Source organism: Eptatretus burgeri, chromosome 1 (genome assembly GCF_056783735.1).
Source record: "Eptatretus burgeri isolate ZD-2024b chromosome 1, Ebu_testis_v1, whole genome shotgun sequence".
In the NCBI taxonomy this organism is placed as follows: Eukaryota; Metazoa; Chordata; class Myxini; order Myxiniformes; family Myxinidae; genus Eptatretus; species Eptatretus burgeri.
In genome coordinates, this window is record NC_140961.1 from 71,857,304 (window position 1) to 71,875,198 (window position 17,895).

At 42.6% G+C, this 17,895-nt stretch overlaps 1 protein-coding gene across 11 annotated transcripts in view; it reads right to left on the bottom strand.

The window, feature by feature from the left end:
• The window catches only part of LOC147034722 (myosin-10-like), a 242,334-nt gene that overhangs the window by 127,097 nt on the left and 97,342 nt on the right, over positions 1-17,895 (bottom strand). For all 11 annotated transcript variants that reach the window (XM_085887757.1, XM_085887728.1, XM_085887750.1 and 8 more), the window contains exon 6: positions 451-553. In XM_085887757.1, coding sequence (XP_085743883.1) covers positions 451-553 — 103 coding nt within the window. The remainder of the gene's footprint in view (positions 1-450; positions 554-17,895) is intronic.

The following is a 17,895-nucleotide window of genomic DNA, read 5'->3' on the forward strand; positions in this document are numbered from 1 at the left end:
AGAATGAAGAACAGGCAGAAAGGAAGGATGCAACTTCATTGTTAAGGTTTACAAAATCAAAAGGCCCAGTTTTTACAAATGACAGACACTAACTTACATGCAAGAGTGGGGGAAGACAGGAAGTAATAAAAAAAAACTCCATTCAATTCACATGTTAGCTTCCTTCGCAAGAAACCCTGTAAGCAACATTTCAAACAAAAACAACACAAATGCCACAAAGTATATGATGAGTCCTTGCATAAACTAGTCTTCCAGTACGAAAAAAATATCAGCCGCCACTGCAAAACAGTACACCTCATTCTGATAGCAATAAACTATTTCTTTAACTCCAAATTATGAGTGAGGAAAGTCAATCATCAAATTCATAATTGCAACAAATCAAAATAATCAAAATGCAGGAACTTACATTAAACACAGACCTAAAGCTGTGAACACAACTCAAGTACTCACAGGAATGTTGTGATCTTTACGGCCTTTGGGAGACGAAGCCACATGGGCCAAGTACTGGATGACTTTCTTCGTATTTTCAGTCTTCCCTGCACCAGACTCACCACTGAAAACAAAGGAAGAGAAGCAATCCGAACATTTAAATTAAATCATAACTTTATCAATCAAATAGCAGTGGATGATGGAAACTGCATCACTTTCAAATCCTTGAATACAGCCGTTATTAGTACAATTTCTTACACAATGTGGGTTGTCACAATGGCTGATAAAAATTTCAAACACAAAAAAAAAAATTAAATACGTTTTTCAGCACTATTAAGGGCACACTTACAACAGTCGTCTATACTGCAAGCTACTGCATCAGCCGGTAATCAAATTGTGATGTCATTCACCAAATAAATCATCACACACATAGCAACCATCCACATATAAATCTAACAGTTTATAGTTTTATAAAAACACAATGAGATCTCAAAAGGATCTCAAAATGCAAAGCCCATCCGTGTCTGCTTTGTACTCAAACGAACCTTGATGAAAACCAGAGTAAAAAAAATAATAATAAAATAAAAATAAAGAAAAAGTACAAAAAAAAGGAAAAAAGCAATTTTATTACTTTGCATTCTCCATATTCTCAAAATAAAAGTTTGTTGAAAATTTGATGACAAAAGCTCAAAACGGTAAAGAAAATTTTTTAAAAAGTTATGGTCTAGACAGCCAATGAAGCTCAAATCTACATAAATATTTTCAAGTGTTTGTGTGTTTGTATGTTATTCTTTCACAGCCGAACCGTAGCACATAGAGATCCAAAACATTGTGTGCCGGTACTTCAAAATCAAGGCAAGGTTTTAAGATGCAGCATGTTGGCCTTGAAGGCCATTTTGAGAGCACCAAAGGCCACTATAAAGAGTATGTTGGAATGTGGGGCCAGGCAGTGCTGCCATCAGCCCACATGCAAAAGGTAACCACCACGAGGTCAATAACTCCATTGCCTTTCAATGTCCAACTCGTCCCGAAGCTCACCCTCGGAAGCTCGGGAAAAGCTCACCCAGCTGGGCAGCGCGAGGCAGGGGCACAAAGAGGGGGCGCGAGGCTGGGGTGGGGGTGGGGCAGGCAGGGTAACTTCACCGGTGCCCGGACCTAATAGGGGCCCGTAATTATTCCTTCTTTTTTGTTTCATACAATGATAGTTTGTGACGATAAAGCATCGGGGGGAGCTTAATTTTTATTTATCTCCCTCCAAGCAACTCAGGGAGATTCCCTGGCATGAGCAGTAACACCCTCTCTAATAAAATAAACCACTGTGGGAACAATTTGCATCATGACAATCGTGATAATGACGTAAATGAACACAGAAGTGTTGGCCACACCCCATCCGGATGAAGTGTGTTAAACAAATCTGCATGTTGGAAAAGGTAAATAACACCAAAATTTCCTTTAAACATGGCATGTGTTTCTGATGACGAAAATAAGGAAACCTCCATGTAGGTTGTTTGAAAATAAAATAAAATAAAATAAAATTAAAAAAATAAAACTTAAGGGTGCCTGGATGAAGGAAGGAAGTCCTACAAATATTTCTCCAGGACCCATTCTGGCTCTCGGCTGCCCTGGAGCTGAGTACTCCCCACAATCCCTCCCCCCACACCCCAGTACATTAATAAATAAGCAGGTTTTTTAAATGTTTTTTTTTTAATGAATAAGTAAAACAAGCAAATTAATTTAAGATTAATTATTTAAAATACAAACAAATAAATTAAATGGATGGTACTGGAGAAAATTAAACATTGAAATAATTTTGGATTGTGTTGTACAGTTTTAACATAAAGTATATATACATATATATATATATATATATATATATATATATATATATATATATATATATATATATATATATATATATATATATATCAATAAACACATCTTTATTCATCGAAAACCGATATCTTGCATCATTGGCGTATTTTTGTCTACAATATTCCCACGTGGTTTAGATGTATAATTGCCTATTTGAAACAAGCTTTTGGGTTCTATCACTCAAACAACCATAATTCCCAACATCAATACCAACATGTCACGCACAGTTAAACACAGCACATTGGCTTGACATGGTCGAGCCATCCAGTCAATAACAATGTACCCGGTACACTCGACAAAAACTATTCCAGCTCCGCAGCCAGTATACGACGACCAAGGCCTCGATGACCCAACCGGCTGAAGCTTGTATTGCAGCATGGGAAATTTTCCAAGCTGATTTTAATAAGAATGAATTGAATGCAATAATAACAAGAAAAAGAGCAATCAGAGATTGCAGACCCTCACCAGGACTTGTTTTGTGTGGTGTTTGCGTGGTGCTTATGTAGTGGAGTGTTTCTAATTAATAACAGACATAACTAGAATTACCTTTTATTTATACAACGGCTAGCAGTGATGACCGGGTACCAAGACATCCCACTTTGAAGCAACCCCGCTTTGATCAGACACCTGATCCTGACCCTTACCCATGACGTTTTTTAAAAATAATTATTCAATTGAATTCAAATCGGGATTAAAATAAATTCAATTCAATTCAAATGGAAGACCAAATAGGTACAGTCCTGCATTGGAGTTATCAGAAGGAACCCAAACAAGCAAAAAGTAAAGATGAAGTCATCTGGAGGAACCTGGATAGGATGCAGGTTTCAGCTGCTCCTCTACCTTCAAACCCATCCAAGTGAGCCTTAGTCCAAAAAACAAACAAAATCCAAAAGAACCCAGGTTCAAAAAATTAAATAACCCTGGCCACCAGACCATGCGTCTGATCAGGTTGAAATTGAAAACATATATTCCCCATCACCACTAGATCATAATTGTGAAGTTTCACATCAATTGATGAACCGGTTCAAGAGAAAATTATTTTTTAAAGATATTCACTAAATCCAATATGGCTGCCAGACAATGCGACATCAATTATTCGTGAATACCCTTGTGTCCCAAGGCCTGGGGAGCATTTGTGTTAAGTTTCCCCTCGATCTGTCCAGCCATTGTGGAGAAGATGATTTTTATAGGTTTTTGTGTGAATCCAATATGGCTGCCAAGCCATGTGACCTATGATGTCATATGTGTGAATCTTTTGTTCCTTATGGATAGGCGGTCATACGTGTAAAGTTTTGCCTCTGTCTGTTCAACCGAGTCAGAGAAGATTTTTGAAGGTTTAAAAAAAAAAAAAATTTTTTAATGGCTGCGAAATCACGTGACCGATGGTGTCATCAATTTCTTTTTCTGTGGACCAATTTATCCCTCGATGACAATCAAAATTTTTCATACCGATCGGATGTAGCATTCTACATACATTATGCAATGATGACATCATCACGAAGGCACCTATGTTGTCATAAAAATTAATAAATATTTTTACAGCGCGGCAACATCGCGCTGTTATATAATTGGCTATTCTGTCCTGTGTCTTCTGTCACACTTATGGCCGCATACGTCCCTTTGATCTGAGGGCTATAAATAGAAATTTGTCAAACGTCACAACTCTTCCCATCATGCATGCTAATTCACCGCGTCTACATTTAAATTTTATAACTGCAAAATTGTTTCATCATTCTTTACATAGACTTTTACTGCCCCCAGCTGCGTGATATTGAAGAATTCGCTTCCTGTTTTAAATCACATTCCCCATGAGGAGTACTTGCCATGTGCCAAGTTTCAATTTTTTCCTTGGTGCGGTTTCAGAGATACAGAGGTCCAAAGTTTTTTCGTTTTTCCAACATGGCTGCCACACCACGTGACCTATGATGCGGTGGTTGTGGTCGTATGGCAGCTTAGCTGCCGGGGAAGCTATAATTTCTTGAAGCGCGACTGTGTCGCTGATGCAGTGCCCCTCTACCAGTGCACACACTGGAACTGGTACTCATTTTGCCGACCTCGGAAGGATGACAGGCTGAATCAACCCCCTGGTGTGTTAATTCAGTGGCCCAACGGGGCTTGAACTCAGGACCCTAGGATCCAAAGCCACCACCCTCACCACTGAGCCAACACCAGACTTACATATATGATTCCATAACTATCATTAGAGCATTCTACATGGGTTGCTCCTATGGTGAAAATTTCGTTTCAATCCGACAAGCGGTTGCGGAGAAAAACACTAAACGTTCTGTGTGGACAAACAAATAGACGGACCCAAATGCAATACCCTCTCCTCTGGCGAGGGTAATTTTCAATCAACAGATCATGACATCATACATTGGAAGGAATCCCTCTCCATGAACAATGGTTCTTTTAGACTCCGAATAACAGATTTATCCCCTCTCGTGTTCAGTTGTCTTACCCTTCCTCCCGCCCTTGGTTTACTGAAGCTTGTGGCGAGGCAGTCGTCCTGAAACAACTTGCCTTTGCCTCATGGAAAGCAAACCCAACTGAGGGCAATCTCAGTTCTTTCCACAAAGCTCGGAACAAGTGTGTGTCTACCCTCAGGAGAGCCAGAAAACAACATCTTTCTCATCTCAAGTCTGAACTCTCATACCTCTCTCCCTCCTCAAAATCCTGGTGGCGTTTAATCAAATCTGTTACTGGTGTATGTTCCCCCTCCATCCCCTCCCTTACCTCAAATGGCCGCACTGCTGATTCCACACGTGATAAAGCTGAATGTCTAAACTCGGTGTTTGCAGCTAAATCTTGTGTCCTAAACCCATCACTATCTCTACCCACTTTACCCAGTCGCACCCAACTGTCCCTGGACTCTGTATCCTTTTCTCCTGACAAGGTGGAGAGCTTTCTTTCAAACCTCGAGTCAGATTCTGCAACCGGTCCAGACGGCATCAGCCCACGTGTCCTCAAAGCCTGCTCTTCTGCTCTTGCTCACCCTCTCTCTGTTCTATTCACCCTCTCATTTTCCCAAGGTCATCTGCCATCTGCTTGGAAATCTGCTAACATCACTGCCCTGCATAAAAAGGTGCAAAAACAGATCCCTATAACTACAGACCAATCAGCCTTCTCCCAATCATCAGCAAGGTGATGGAATCCATCATCGCCTCAGATATGAAATCCTTCCTCTTCTCCAATGGCTTGATTTCCAATCATCAATTTGGTTTCAGACCAGGTCACTCTACCCTGGATATGCTGCTTCTGCTCTCCCATCAATGGATGGAGGTCCTCAATGCCAGACAGGAAATCCGAGCCGTATCCCTGGACATATCACGTGCTTTTGACACAGTCTGGCACCCTGCACTACTCACCAAACTCTCTTCCCATGGTATTCAAGGCCATCTCCACTCATGGCTCGCAGACTTCCTCTCCTGTCGCAGTCAACGTGTGGCCCTAAATGGAGTTCTTTCATCCCCTCTTCCTGTGCAGGCTGGAGTTCCTCAAGGTAGCGTTCTGGGCCCTGTTCTTTTTCTGGTTTTCATCAATGATCTCTCGGACTCTCTGGAAAATCCTCTATTTCTCTTTGCCGACGACTTCACCCTCTGCCGTACCATCTGTCATCCCTCAGACCGGCAAGCAGCAGCTTCTTCACTCACTGCAGATCTGGATAAAATCACAAACTGGTCCAACATGTGGAACATGTCTTTCAATCCAGACAAATCTCACACTCTCACTATGTCTCTTCGAAAGGACCGTTTACAAAACCCCCCATCCACTTTCTCAACAATCCTCTGGAAGAAGTCTTTTCTTTCAAGCTTCTAGGTCTCACTATCTGCCATGACCTTTCCTGGGAAAGTCACATTTCCAACCTCGCCTCAAAAGCCAGTCGCCGACTGGGAATCCTCCGTCGTGCAAAGTCCTTCGTCAGCCCTCTTGAGCTCCTGACCACTTACAAAGCTTTTGTCCGTAGCCTGATGGAGTACTGCTCTCCCCTCTGGGCTGGTGCTCCTGCCTCCCACCTTTCTCGGCTTCACGCTGTCGAAACCAGGGCATTTAAGATCATCGGCATCTCCCGTAATGAGGCTGAGTCTTTGGGCCTCTCACTCAATCACCGCAGGTTGGTCGGTGGTCTTTCTGTCTTCTACCGTCTCCTCTCCAGCCTTGCCCCTCCCCCCCTGCTCTCTCTGCGATTTGTCCCCACCACATTTCCACAGGGCGCTCAAGGTCCGCCAACAACCCCCTTCTGGTAAAACTACCAAAATCATGAATCACTGCTCATCTTCACTGTTTCATTCCTCTTTTTTCCCGCCTTTGGAATAAACTTCCTCACTCTATTCTTTCCCATTCTTCCCTCCAGGCTTTCAAAACAGCTGTTCACCACCACCTCTTATCTTCCCCCATCCAAATCCTCGATCTTTTCTACCCCCGATAATCCACCCAAGCCCACTTCCTTCATTTCTCCTACTTTCCTTCCTGAAAGTCCCTGAAATGTCCATCTTCTCTTCGCCATGTTCCCCGTCCCATCCCCATCCCTCTCCCTTCCACAGTTCACCTAATGTGTCTGTTCCCCACTGTTTTGTCCCTTCCACTCCCGCCCCTCTTGTCTCATGCCTCCTTGCTGTGAGTTGTGTGTTCGCTCTCATACGAGCCTCGACCAAGGTATACAAAAAAAAATTAAAAATAAAAAAAATAAAAAGTACATCAACCCACAAAGGACAGGAAGCCTTGGTTGAAACAGTTGAATGGGATTCGATCTTATTCTGGTGAATGTTCATTACAAAATTCAACATTGCTGAGGTGCAGCTGTGATGCAGGTACAGTGACCTCTACAATATGTTGGGAATTTCGCCAGAGTGCACAAAGCCATCATGTGATCATTTAATTTGAATTCCAGCATATGGAACACCCAGCTTAACATATACTGCACTCATTGAGGAGACATCCTACATGCGAAGTACCAGGATGATGGTTTACAGTTGGGTTCGGAATGAAACAGACTGGGCAGTCCAAAGACAATCATGTAACCTCTAAGATATATTACTTAGGACAGAAAATTCATCAAGGTGGCATAATGGTGAGAGTGTCCGCTCTGAGTCTGGGAGGTCAGCAGTTCGAACCCTGTCTGAGTCATACCAAAGACTTAAATGGTGCATGCGGCTTCCTTGCTCGACGCTCAGCATTTAAAGGATAGAGCATGGAAAAAAGAACAATATGGGGAGGAGGAAATTCCTCCTTGATTGCCCGCCTGAGTGAAGAGAGAAAAGCGGTCATAAAGATGTCGTCGCTGGTATCCAGAGTGCTTTGGGAAGTGACGTTACTTACCCCAATCTCAGTGGCTGTGTTTGTGTGAAAGTCAAGTATGGTCTTGTCTCATGTATCAATCTACGTGTGTGTTGCAGATCCTTCACGAGACTTAAAGCCTGTAAAAAAAATTTTTAAGGGGATGGGGAGGGATGGCTTCCACATATTATGCGCAGTGGGGAGGAGGTCATTTACAAAACAACAACTGAGAAAAGGGGGGGGGGGAAATCAAGTGGTATAGGAGAAATAATAAGGTAAGTACAGCAGGAGGAAAGCAAAAATGGAAAGAAGGTTGAGAGAAGAATATAGGGAGGGAAGGGGCTTAGATGGGACATTGGGGGGTGTGGTCAAATTTACATGCCTTATATCCAAATGTCCTACAATGTGTTTAAATAATCCACCAGTGTCTGTCTGCATTCATATCCCCTCCCTCACTGCTTCACGATAGTCATCAAGCTTCATAAATGCACAATTAAGAATGTCTAACAATTCTTCTTATGGCATTGAAATTTACTTCCAAGTTTCATTCCATTCAGTCCAGTCATAAATAGACTTGTCAAAGGGTTCACCATGTCAGATGACCTCACGGCATTCCAGTGGGTGCTTCAAGCCCAACAGTCACTGCATTGTTGCCATTCCATTTATTCCGTTAATTCCTTTGATCAAGGGATTGTCATCATTATTGCTGTTCCACGGATATCCATCCTATCAAATACCATTCCACCCATCAACGCGAAATCATCATGATATTACATCATATAATCACATCACATCAAACCAGTCAATTCCTTGACATGTATATCTGCTAGTATACAAGATACGACATCGACGATAAGTGGATGCCCAAAAAAAATACGATAAAGGTGCCTTGGAATCGTTTGGGAACAATTAAAGTTTAAATGGAGTAAATGAAGTTCAGTGAAGGTCAACATAAGTATATCAATTAGTCACGATAGTACTGTGAGATTTATATTTAGATATAAATAGGCTGTTACTGCGTTTCTGGTGCGAGTGTCATTTGGAATTCAAGGGTACAGTGAATGCCAAGTATCTGAAAATTCATCATACGCTAACATCCTCCATCAGCTCACAAGAAGTTCAAGAAATAACTTGCAGAAGCACGTGGTAAAAATACCATGATGGAAAAAATAATAATAAAGGAAGCCTTTTATTCTTGCTCTGTTTGAGAGATGAAAAATGGGAGGTTCAATAAGGGATGTCTTGAGTTGGTATATGCTCTTGGTGCTTAAAGAAAAGAAGAGAATAAAACTAGAAGGGCACTCGGTAGAGCGCATACCTTCGCCAAGTAATGCCTGATCCACGAGAACATATCGTGCGCAATACATTTTTGAGATACAGTGCTATACAGAACTACATCGGTTTTGGCCCCATCTCTCAATGGTGAAGAATCACTATAAAGATTAAATATTTCTCGTATCCAGATTCGGATTCGGATCTTTACCAAAATCGAATCAATTTGTCCTTGCCACACACCCAACCTGTCAACCAAGTTTCATCCGAATCCGTACACAACTTTTTGAGATATCCTGCACACAGACAAATGGACAAACAGACAGAAAGGGGTGAAAACATAACCTCCTTCACCTTCGGTGGCAGAGGTAATAAGTTTAACAACTTATTAATTTATTCAAAAAATTTGATTGAGTAAACTTACCATTGATTATATGAAGATAATTTTAGATGTAGGAACAAAGTACAGGGTGTCCGCAAAGTCCTGTTTCGATCTTAAAATTTTTATTACAACCAAACCAAGAGAGATACAATGATGCGGCTATTTTTGCATTTTGTCACATAATTCACAAAGATTCTTGTATTCTTCAATACACTTCAACACGTGCACCTTTAGTGGCACGTAGCACATGCAAGCGATAATCCACTACAATCCACATGTTGGCCAACATATCCCGAGTCACACTGCTGATGCAATTGGTTAACCTTGTACGAAATGTTTCAATGTCAGCAACAGAGGTGTGGAAAACAATCCTTGACATACCCCCCACAAGAAGAAGTCAAAGAGCGTCACATTGGAAGACCATGGAGGCCAGGGGACTGCCCCATCACATCCAATCCATATTCCAAGGAAGTTCCCGGTTCTGAAAGTTGCATGATCTGCACTTTAAATGCATGAAGATGCAACTTAAGCCCCAATTACCCTTGTGTACAACGGTTTTCAATATTATCATTTTCTCATAGGTTTGGATTAATTTGAAGCAACTTTTTCTTAATTTGTATTAATCTCCGAGGAGCATTTCCATGTATCAGGAAGAAGGGGACAGATAGACAGCATGAGCCTATTTTATATTCTATGTAGAGTATTGTCAAATTCCAAAAGAATCATATTTCTGAATACAGTAGCAAAGATATCACAGCATATTTCCTAACAGCAAAGAAAAAAGATTTTTGGGGAGCGATTGAGGCAGACAAGCCTGTTGGCGATACACCACCCCGGTTAAACCTTGTTGTTCGATTGAATTTTTTTATATATAATTTCCAGATTTTTTCTCTCGGAGGAGTTTTTCCGTGTTTTAGGGTGATACAGACAGACAGAGAGCATAAGTATTGCTACGTTAATTTGGGGGTGGAGTTGGGGAGGTTAGATATTACCATACAGCAGCTAGAAATGTATAGAATAGCATGGTTCGTGTGCGAGTAGTTAGCCAATCTCGATGTAGTAAGTAGGGACACGTAAGCTTGAGGATAGTCTTGTTCGAATGTGCACAATACAGGGGGTGGTGCATGGTAATAATTAGTTAGGGATTATGGTAAAAGAATTGTACGTAAAACCCCTTAGTAAACCTCAACCGGGGGATGCCGGGAGACATTGCAAGAGGAAGAAAAGGGTGGAGCTTGGATCGCATCTCGAGCGAGGGGAGGAGCGTTTTGTTGCCTCCAAAGGGGTGGAGCTCGGATTATCTAGGGGGGGCGGAGCATTGCCCGAGTAGAGGAGAAAGGAGCTGACAAGGGTGGGCAGGATTGTGTGACTTCTGAGGAAAAAGAGTTTCTTTCAGTCTGAAGAGAAAAGACCGCTGAGGAGAACGAGGACTGAGGGAGCTAACTCGAGGGATGAAAAGAGTGCGAGGAGACTTCATGGCTCAGCCGAACAATCAAGGGCTGGCGTCTTGCTCCAGCATGCAGGCAAATTCACACAGCACGAACATGAGAACCATGCAACCTTCTTCGTCCTGTCGAAGAGAAGCAACCATAATGCCCTTCTCTTCCAATCATCGTCTCAATCATATGACCGTGGAACCTTCTGACATCCACCGATCAATTATAAGCCCCGGGGCATGGCTCGTTGGCACGAAGCAAGAGGGCAGGGTTTCTGCCTGCTCGGTGGCTCAGTTTCTGTTGTTGTTATAAAAACGCAACTTGTTATTGCTGGCTTGTGAATGCAAAAACGTAGGAAAATGTCACAGGGGCATAATCACATACTGGGACAAATTAGTCTTTGACCCTACCTAATTAACACAGGATGAAGAAGGGGGAGCTAGGAAGGGGGAGGGGAGAGTGAGAAAGGGGTGGGGGGGAGGGGAGAGCAATACCTCACCAAACATTCAAATACACTGCGGGAAGGTGGGGTGCGAGGAGGGCGTGGGACACACACACACACACACACACACACACACACACACACACACACACACACACACACACACACACACACACACACACACACACACACATACACACACACACACACAGCGAGAGAGCGACAGAGGTGTGGGAGGAGAGTGCTGCAATTTTGTTTGGAAGGGGGAGAGATGAGGGGACAGGTAGAGAGAGAGAGAGAGAGGCGTTGGGGGGTGGGGGGGGGGAGAGGAAAAAAATAGAAAGACACACAAGGGGTAGAGGTGGCGTTAGCAAAGATAATGATCTGTGAAGCTTAATGACCGAACACAAAAAAAAACAACAAAAAAATATAAAAACATGTCAGTACATCTGTACACACAACAGAACAGAGTTTGTAAAGCAATTCACTGGCACATCTGCAAAAACTTTGATATTCCAGTTCCAGAAACTGGGAAAATAAAGCAAAAGCAATCACTGAAAAGATTGAAGTACTGCTCATGTAAGACCTCATGATCCCATCGAGCATGAATATCGAAAACAAAGCATTGCGACCAGATATCATACTTAGGTGCAAAAATAAAAGAGAGAAGAAGACATTGCTAATTGAGATGTTAATATCAGTGATTTTGGACTAAACGATGCAGAAATCAAGAAAATGACCAAATAACCAAGACCTTAAGCATGAAGTGAAAAGATCCTGGAAGCTGAAGAATGCCAAAGTTGTATCAGTTGGAGCTATGGGAATGATGACAAAGAACCTCACAGAGATATTAAAAACCATCCCTGGGGAATATTACTACAAACAAACTACAGTTGAAAGTTGTCCTGGGCTTAGTGATGATCCTGATGAGAGCCCTCCGCACAAAACTGAAAACGAAAAAAAAAAAACTTCACAGATTGGTCTGTGAATTGTGACCCCTTACTGAAATGAAGGTGGATACTTTGAGCCCACCCTGGGAGGACTCCATTCCACACTCTGAAACCAGCATATGTCGACACACACACACACACACACACACACACACACACACACACACACACACACACACACACACACACACACACACACACACACACACACACACACACACACACGCCAAGTGCTATTGTGGTAATAGTTGATATTCATACACACATGTGCAAATATACACATGCATGAAATACATAAAAATGACAAACACAAAGATTTACCTTGAAACAGAGTTGTTTGAAAGAGGAATTAAAGTGGGAAATTAGTGAAATTTATTTGAAAAATATATCACAGCACAGAACACAAAATGTCGATCTCAGCTCTCTGCCAATGTTCTTCGTTGCACAGCTCGTGAGCCACTGGCCGCCCCTGGTGGCCTAAAGTAAGACCCCTGACGTGTCGCCGATAATACACAAATGTAAAAACACCCCCATCATAATCCACCATAAATGCAATCAAATTGACCCAATGGTTTCAAATGAGTGTTCCAATGTGAAGCAAAAAGTAACATGACTACATCAGGACATGGTTGCAGTATACAAGCAATGACGCTTGCAGTCCAGTTAACCACAACAAAGAGGAGTATGTGGAGGTGGGTCCTAATAGCAGCCACTGCTGGCGATGTGGCGGCTCTCACACTGATACCTTATCGGCAAAAGTGGTCCCGCTCTTAAAATAGTGAAGATCTCTGCTCTATGCCTTCACATCCAGATCATGGCAAAATATCGTCGGATGGACCTTATTATTTTTTATATATGTATCGATGGCGTGCAGGGTGGATTATATTAAAGGAGATCGCACAAAAAGGTAAAACAAAACGATATCCTGTAAAAAATAAAATTGCACATTTTCAGCAGATGAGACACCCGCCACAAGGCCCAACACAAGCGGAAACGTATTGTTACGAATTCTCGCCCGCCGGCATGCGAACGACCGCATTTAACCAAATCGCGGCCGTACGCCTACCAGACGAACAATTGAGTCGCGGCTTTCCGGATCAACGCCGAAAACCAGCCACGGGTGTGTTCTGAACCACACCACAACCTTGTCCGCACTCTACCAGCGCGCTACAGGGTCCGATCGCCAAATCTTCGATTTACCTAATTATTCGCGCGGGTAGATTACCGAGAGATTGTACCTCAACGGGACCGCTTGGAAACGAGCCGCTTAAGCAGCTCGCTTCCTTTAGGGATAGCCGAGCGGGGTATTATCGCGCGGTCGCGTTGGACCCGATCACTTTACCGGCTATTTAAAACCAACTATATTCCGAGGGCAAGATGCCAGTTCAATTGGGGAAAGAGGACACAACGAATGGGTTAACATTTGAACAAGCACATTTATTACACACATATGCAGTCAGATATTCATGCAAGAAAAGCACGTATTGAAGCGTGCACATATGCAATTATATAGCCAACAAAAACGATGCAAAGGAACTACGACCGTTTATTTATTCTTTAGTCACTTATACACAGTTCCACTTAACGGACTCGGTGCCACAACTTTCATACAAAGAAAAGCAAGGAAAAACCCCCTCAAAGACAAGGGGGTTGACTGGACCTCTCGGGGTCTTTATGACATGGAGCTTTGAGGACCGAAGGAGCTCCAAGAAGGAGCCGCGCAGGTTACCTTCACCTCGCTGGGGCGACCCGCGACGTTCCGTCCCCACGGCAGCTAGCGTAACCGTGGCTCGGCCGCGGCCTGGTGATTCGGGCCCCAGCCGGCAACGCCTGAGAGGAACGAACTGGTCTTTGCCCTTTCTGAGTTGATGCTCTCTTTAAGAACCCGTCCGTCCCTCAGCAATGCTCGGACTGTTCCGAAGCCCGATCACCTCAGACCGTTCGGTGCTGGTTGGCGAGCTCTCTCCGGCTCAATCCACGTCCTGTACACAAACACGCAGCTCCGCGCGGCACAGCAGGCTTGGCCGTGCTCCCAGCTCGCGTCTCCTCCGCTCTCCTCAGCTTCTCCACTGACTGCAGGCTTCAGGCTCCAGGCTCGCCGAACCCCGACAGACTGACCTCAGACTGGCGCTCCGCTCGCCCTTTTATAGGGCCCAAGAGACGAGATCTGATCTCTGCACTCTCACCTCTGACCCCCCACTGGCACCGCCCCTCTCGCTCTCTTGATCCAAATTCCGAGGCGAAGCTTGCACAGAGCGGACGTGCGCGAAGACAGCGACCCTGCGCGGCGAGCGGACATGCGCGAAATCACCGACTTGCGCGGCGAGGAAACCCCCGCGTCTGCCTGCAGCAATGCCATTCGATGCGGACTCGCCGTGGCTGGCGCCAAGATGGCGTCGTTTCGGAGAAGAAGGTGAGGCGATGTTGTTCGTGTTGATCTATTGGAGGAGATGTGGATTAGGAGATGGTGAGGAGATGTCGTTGTTGTGAAGGCGGTTGTGGAGAGGGTAGTTGGTGGTTGGCGTAGTGGAGAAGGTGGTTGGTGGTTGGCGTAGTGGAGAAGGTGGTTGGTGGTTGGCGTTGTGGAGAAGGTGGTTGGTGGTTGGCATTGTGGTTGGTCCAAAATAACGATAATAAAAGAAAAATGGCTAACTCAAAGATCACAGCCCTGATCACACGAATAATTCCCATTAGACAACGGTGGGGAAATCTATCTGAACACAGACTTATCAGCATAACTGAACTAAGGACCTATATGGTGCTCTGTGAATTTCCACAGCCGTAACAATATGTCTAATCGATGTTCCATTGAAAGCACAGGTACTTTTAACGAAACAAACAACCAAGCGGCTTGGAGATGGCTCAACAAGTGACTTGAGCACTCAACCAAGCACTCCAATGAAACGGTTGATAAGAAACCGCTCGTTTGGCAAGCGATTAACAATCACCAAAAAAAATTAAAAACAGGTCAAAAAATATGGCAGCTTCAGATCCCAGCAAGGTTACCTAAGATATGCCTAAAGACCCCATAGAGACCGGTGACCGAGAATGTGCCTGATAAAGGATATAATTAAGGCCGTTAATTATCTTCAAAAGGGGTGTTTTTATTACCCCAAACACCCAATTTTCACTCTTGCACTTCCATGGCGTTTTCTTTATATGCATGCAAAGTTTCAGGCTGCTCAGTTTCATGGTTTTCGAGATATAGAGGACACACAGTGACACACACACACACACACACACAGTGACTGACACATACACACACGTATAGATATTTGCATATATCGAAACATGTGGAGTGTGCTCCCCTGATCTCCATTGGACATAGTCCAAAAACAAAGTGTCACCTCTAACGCAGAGGTTTCGGCCCGGCGACTCTATTAAACAGACAAAGATCACGTGGCCAACATCAGTTAAGGCTGGTAGCATGGTATTGTGTACACTGTGGTCCTAAATGAGGAGAAAGCTTAGAAATTGAACCTAGTTTTAATAAGATAAACAATCATAATGTTATATAATGCCCAAGTGTCTGTGCTTTCGTAAAATGTATAGTTTGCTATGGGTCCTATGGATATAGTGGCTTACAAAGCATGTTTTTTATCCAAACACAGGCTATTTTTTTTCCATTTTTATAGCTCATTTTTTAGAAATGGGTTACATGTATGATTGTATATGTTGTCAAAAATGGTTGAAAATGCATTTTTTGTTTGATATATATCATTATACATAAGAATAGAACAATTCCTCAAAACAGTACATTTATTATGACCTTCTGCATATCTTGGCACCTTCAAATGTGTAAAATCTCAGATTTTGCAAAATTTCCCCCAGTCATAGTGAAGCTTACAAAATCTTATTCCAGAAATTTGAAATGCATCTGATAGAACATCTTAAATAGCAATTTACTTCTGCATAAAGTGATGATTTAAAATGGCAAGTTTCAGCATGGATCATTACTACATACCAGTTTTTAGGTTCACTTCCATGATTGGGTCAAAAATGTTAGGAAGTACATAACAAATTGCATTTGCCAAGCTGCTACAAAATTACTGGTAGCTAGAAGCTTGATTTTATAACCATAGAATAAGTTTACCAAGATGGCCCTATGATATAAAAATCAATACCAAAGGCCAGTTTGTGTTCAGTATACAGAACATCAAAGGTCGTTTGGAAGTACGTAACGTTTTTAAGAAATCTGCACTTTTAATCCTAAGATGTTAGTTTGGTTCATCACAGCATGTATTTCTATGGTTAAGTTTATGTGCATATATATTTATGACCTGAATGAACACTGATCAATTTGTTAATTTCATATGACCTTGACCTCTTTCATATGACTTTCATTTTTTGGTCCCCCGTGTCCTAAATGTGTACATAATACCTTGCTACAAGCGGTAATCAACCATTATCAATATCTTCAGGACCATGATTAACCAGAAGCTCAAGTGAGCCAACCACATCAACAAAGTGGTGACAACAAGGCAGCAGCTGCCCTCCATGGCGAGTGGCTGACCTCCTGACCATTCAAGACATCTTCCCCCATCTACAAGGCTCAGGTGGTATTGTAATGGCACAAATCACCACTTAGCTAGACGGCAGCACCGAAAAAGCAAAATTCAGGAAGCTCAACTACATCCTGATAAGATCGAGCTGCTCACTTAAGTGGCTCACCACAATCTCTAATCAACGTCCCCCTCATTGCACCACTTATCTGTGTCTGATGTGGACTACACAGAATGCACCGTAATAACTTAGCTTCCCTGCTTCCCATCCCCATTATCTGTACCACAAAGAATCAAAAGGAAGGAATCCTGCTGGGATCACCACAAGTTTGACTACATCATCACATAACATCCTGACTTGGATATTTGGATGTGTATATATATATATATATATATATATATATATATATATATATATATATATATATATGTATATATATATATATATATATATATCTCTCTTCTTCTTCTTCTTCTTCTTCTTCTTCTTTTGGCTGCTCCCGTTCGGGGTCGCCACAGCGGATCATCCGTATGATCCGCATTGTGATTTGGCACATGTTTTACGCCAGATGCCCTTCCTGACGCAACCCTGGTCGCCTCTTACGACACAGGGATATGGTATACCTATTTTAACCAGGGTATACACCGGCCCAGTACACTGGTACTCATTTCGCCGACCTCGGAAGGATGACAAGCTGAGTCAACCCCCTGGTGTATTCATTCAGTGGCCCTGAACTCAGGACCTTTTGGATCCCAAGCCGCTGCCCTAACCACTGCGCCAACACCAGGCTTTATATATATATATATATATATATATATATATATATATATATATATATATATATATATATATATATATATATATATATATATATATATATATATATATATATATATATATATATATATATATATATATATCGTCGCTAGATGATTGCTCAAAAACCTGGAATGCCTCACCAAGTTTCAAAGGCAAATAATCTCCATTGGACTGGAACGACAGAGAAAGACAGGAAACCTCAGAATGTGTCATCCACTGTACATAAACCTCGAGAGCAATAAATCATCGTAGTTCGTTAACTTTTTCATTTGATGAAAAAACATGGAGTCCAGTCCGACAAGTCCCCACCCAATACAAGCCAGTTGATCTCAGAGAAAGGTTCCACTTTTTGTTATTTTTAAAAAGCACATTGGATATATCTATTTCTTCTATGGTCAGACGACACAGATTCCTGAACCAAACTGGATTAAGTCCTGGCTAATAACACCGTGTGAATGTATTCTCCAGATTTTTGTTCCAACGAGAATAACAAGGATGATATGATGCTCCTGCTCT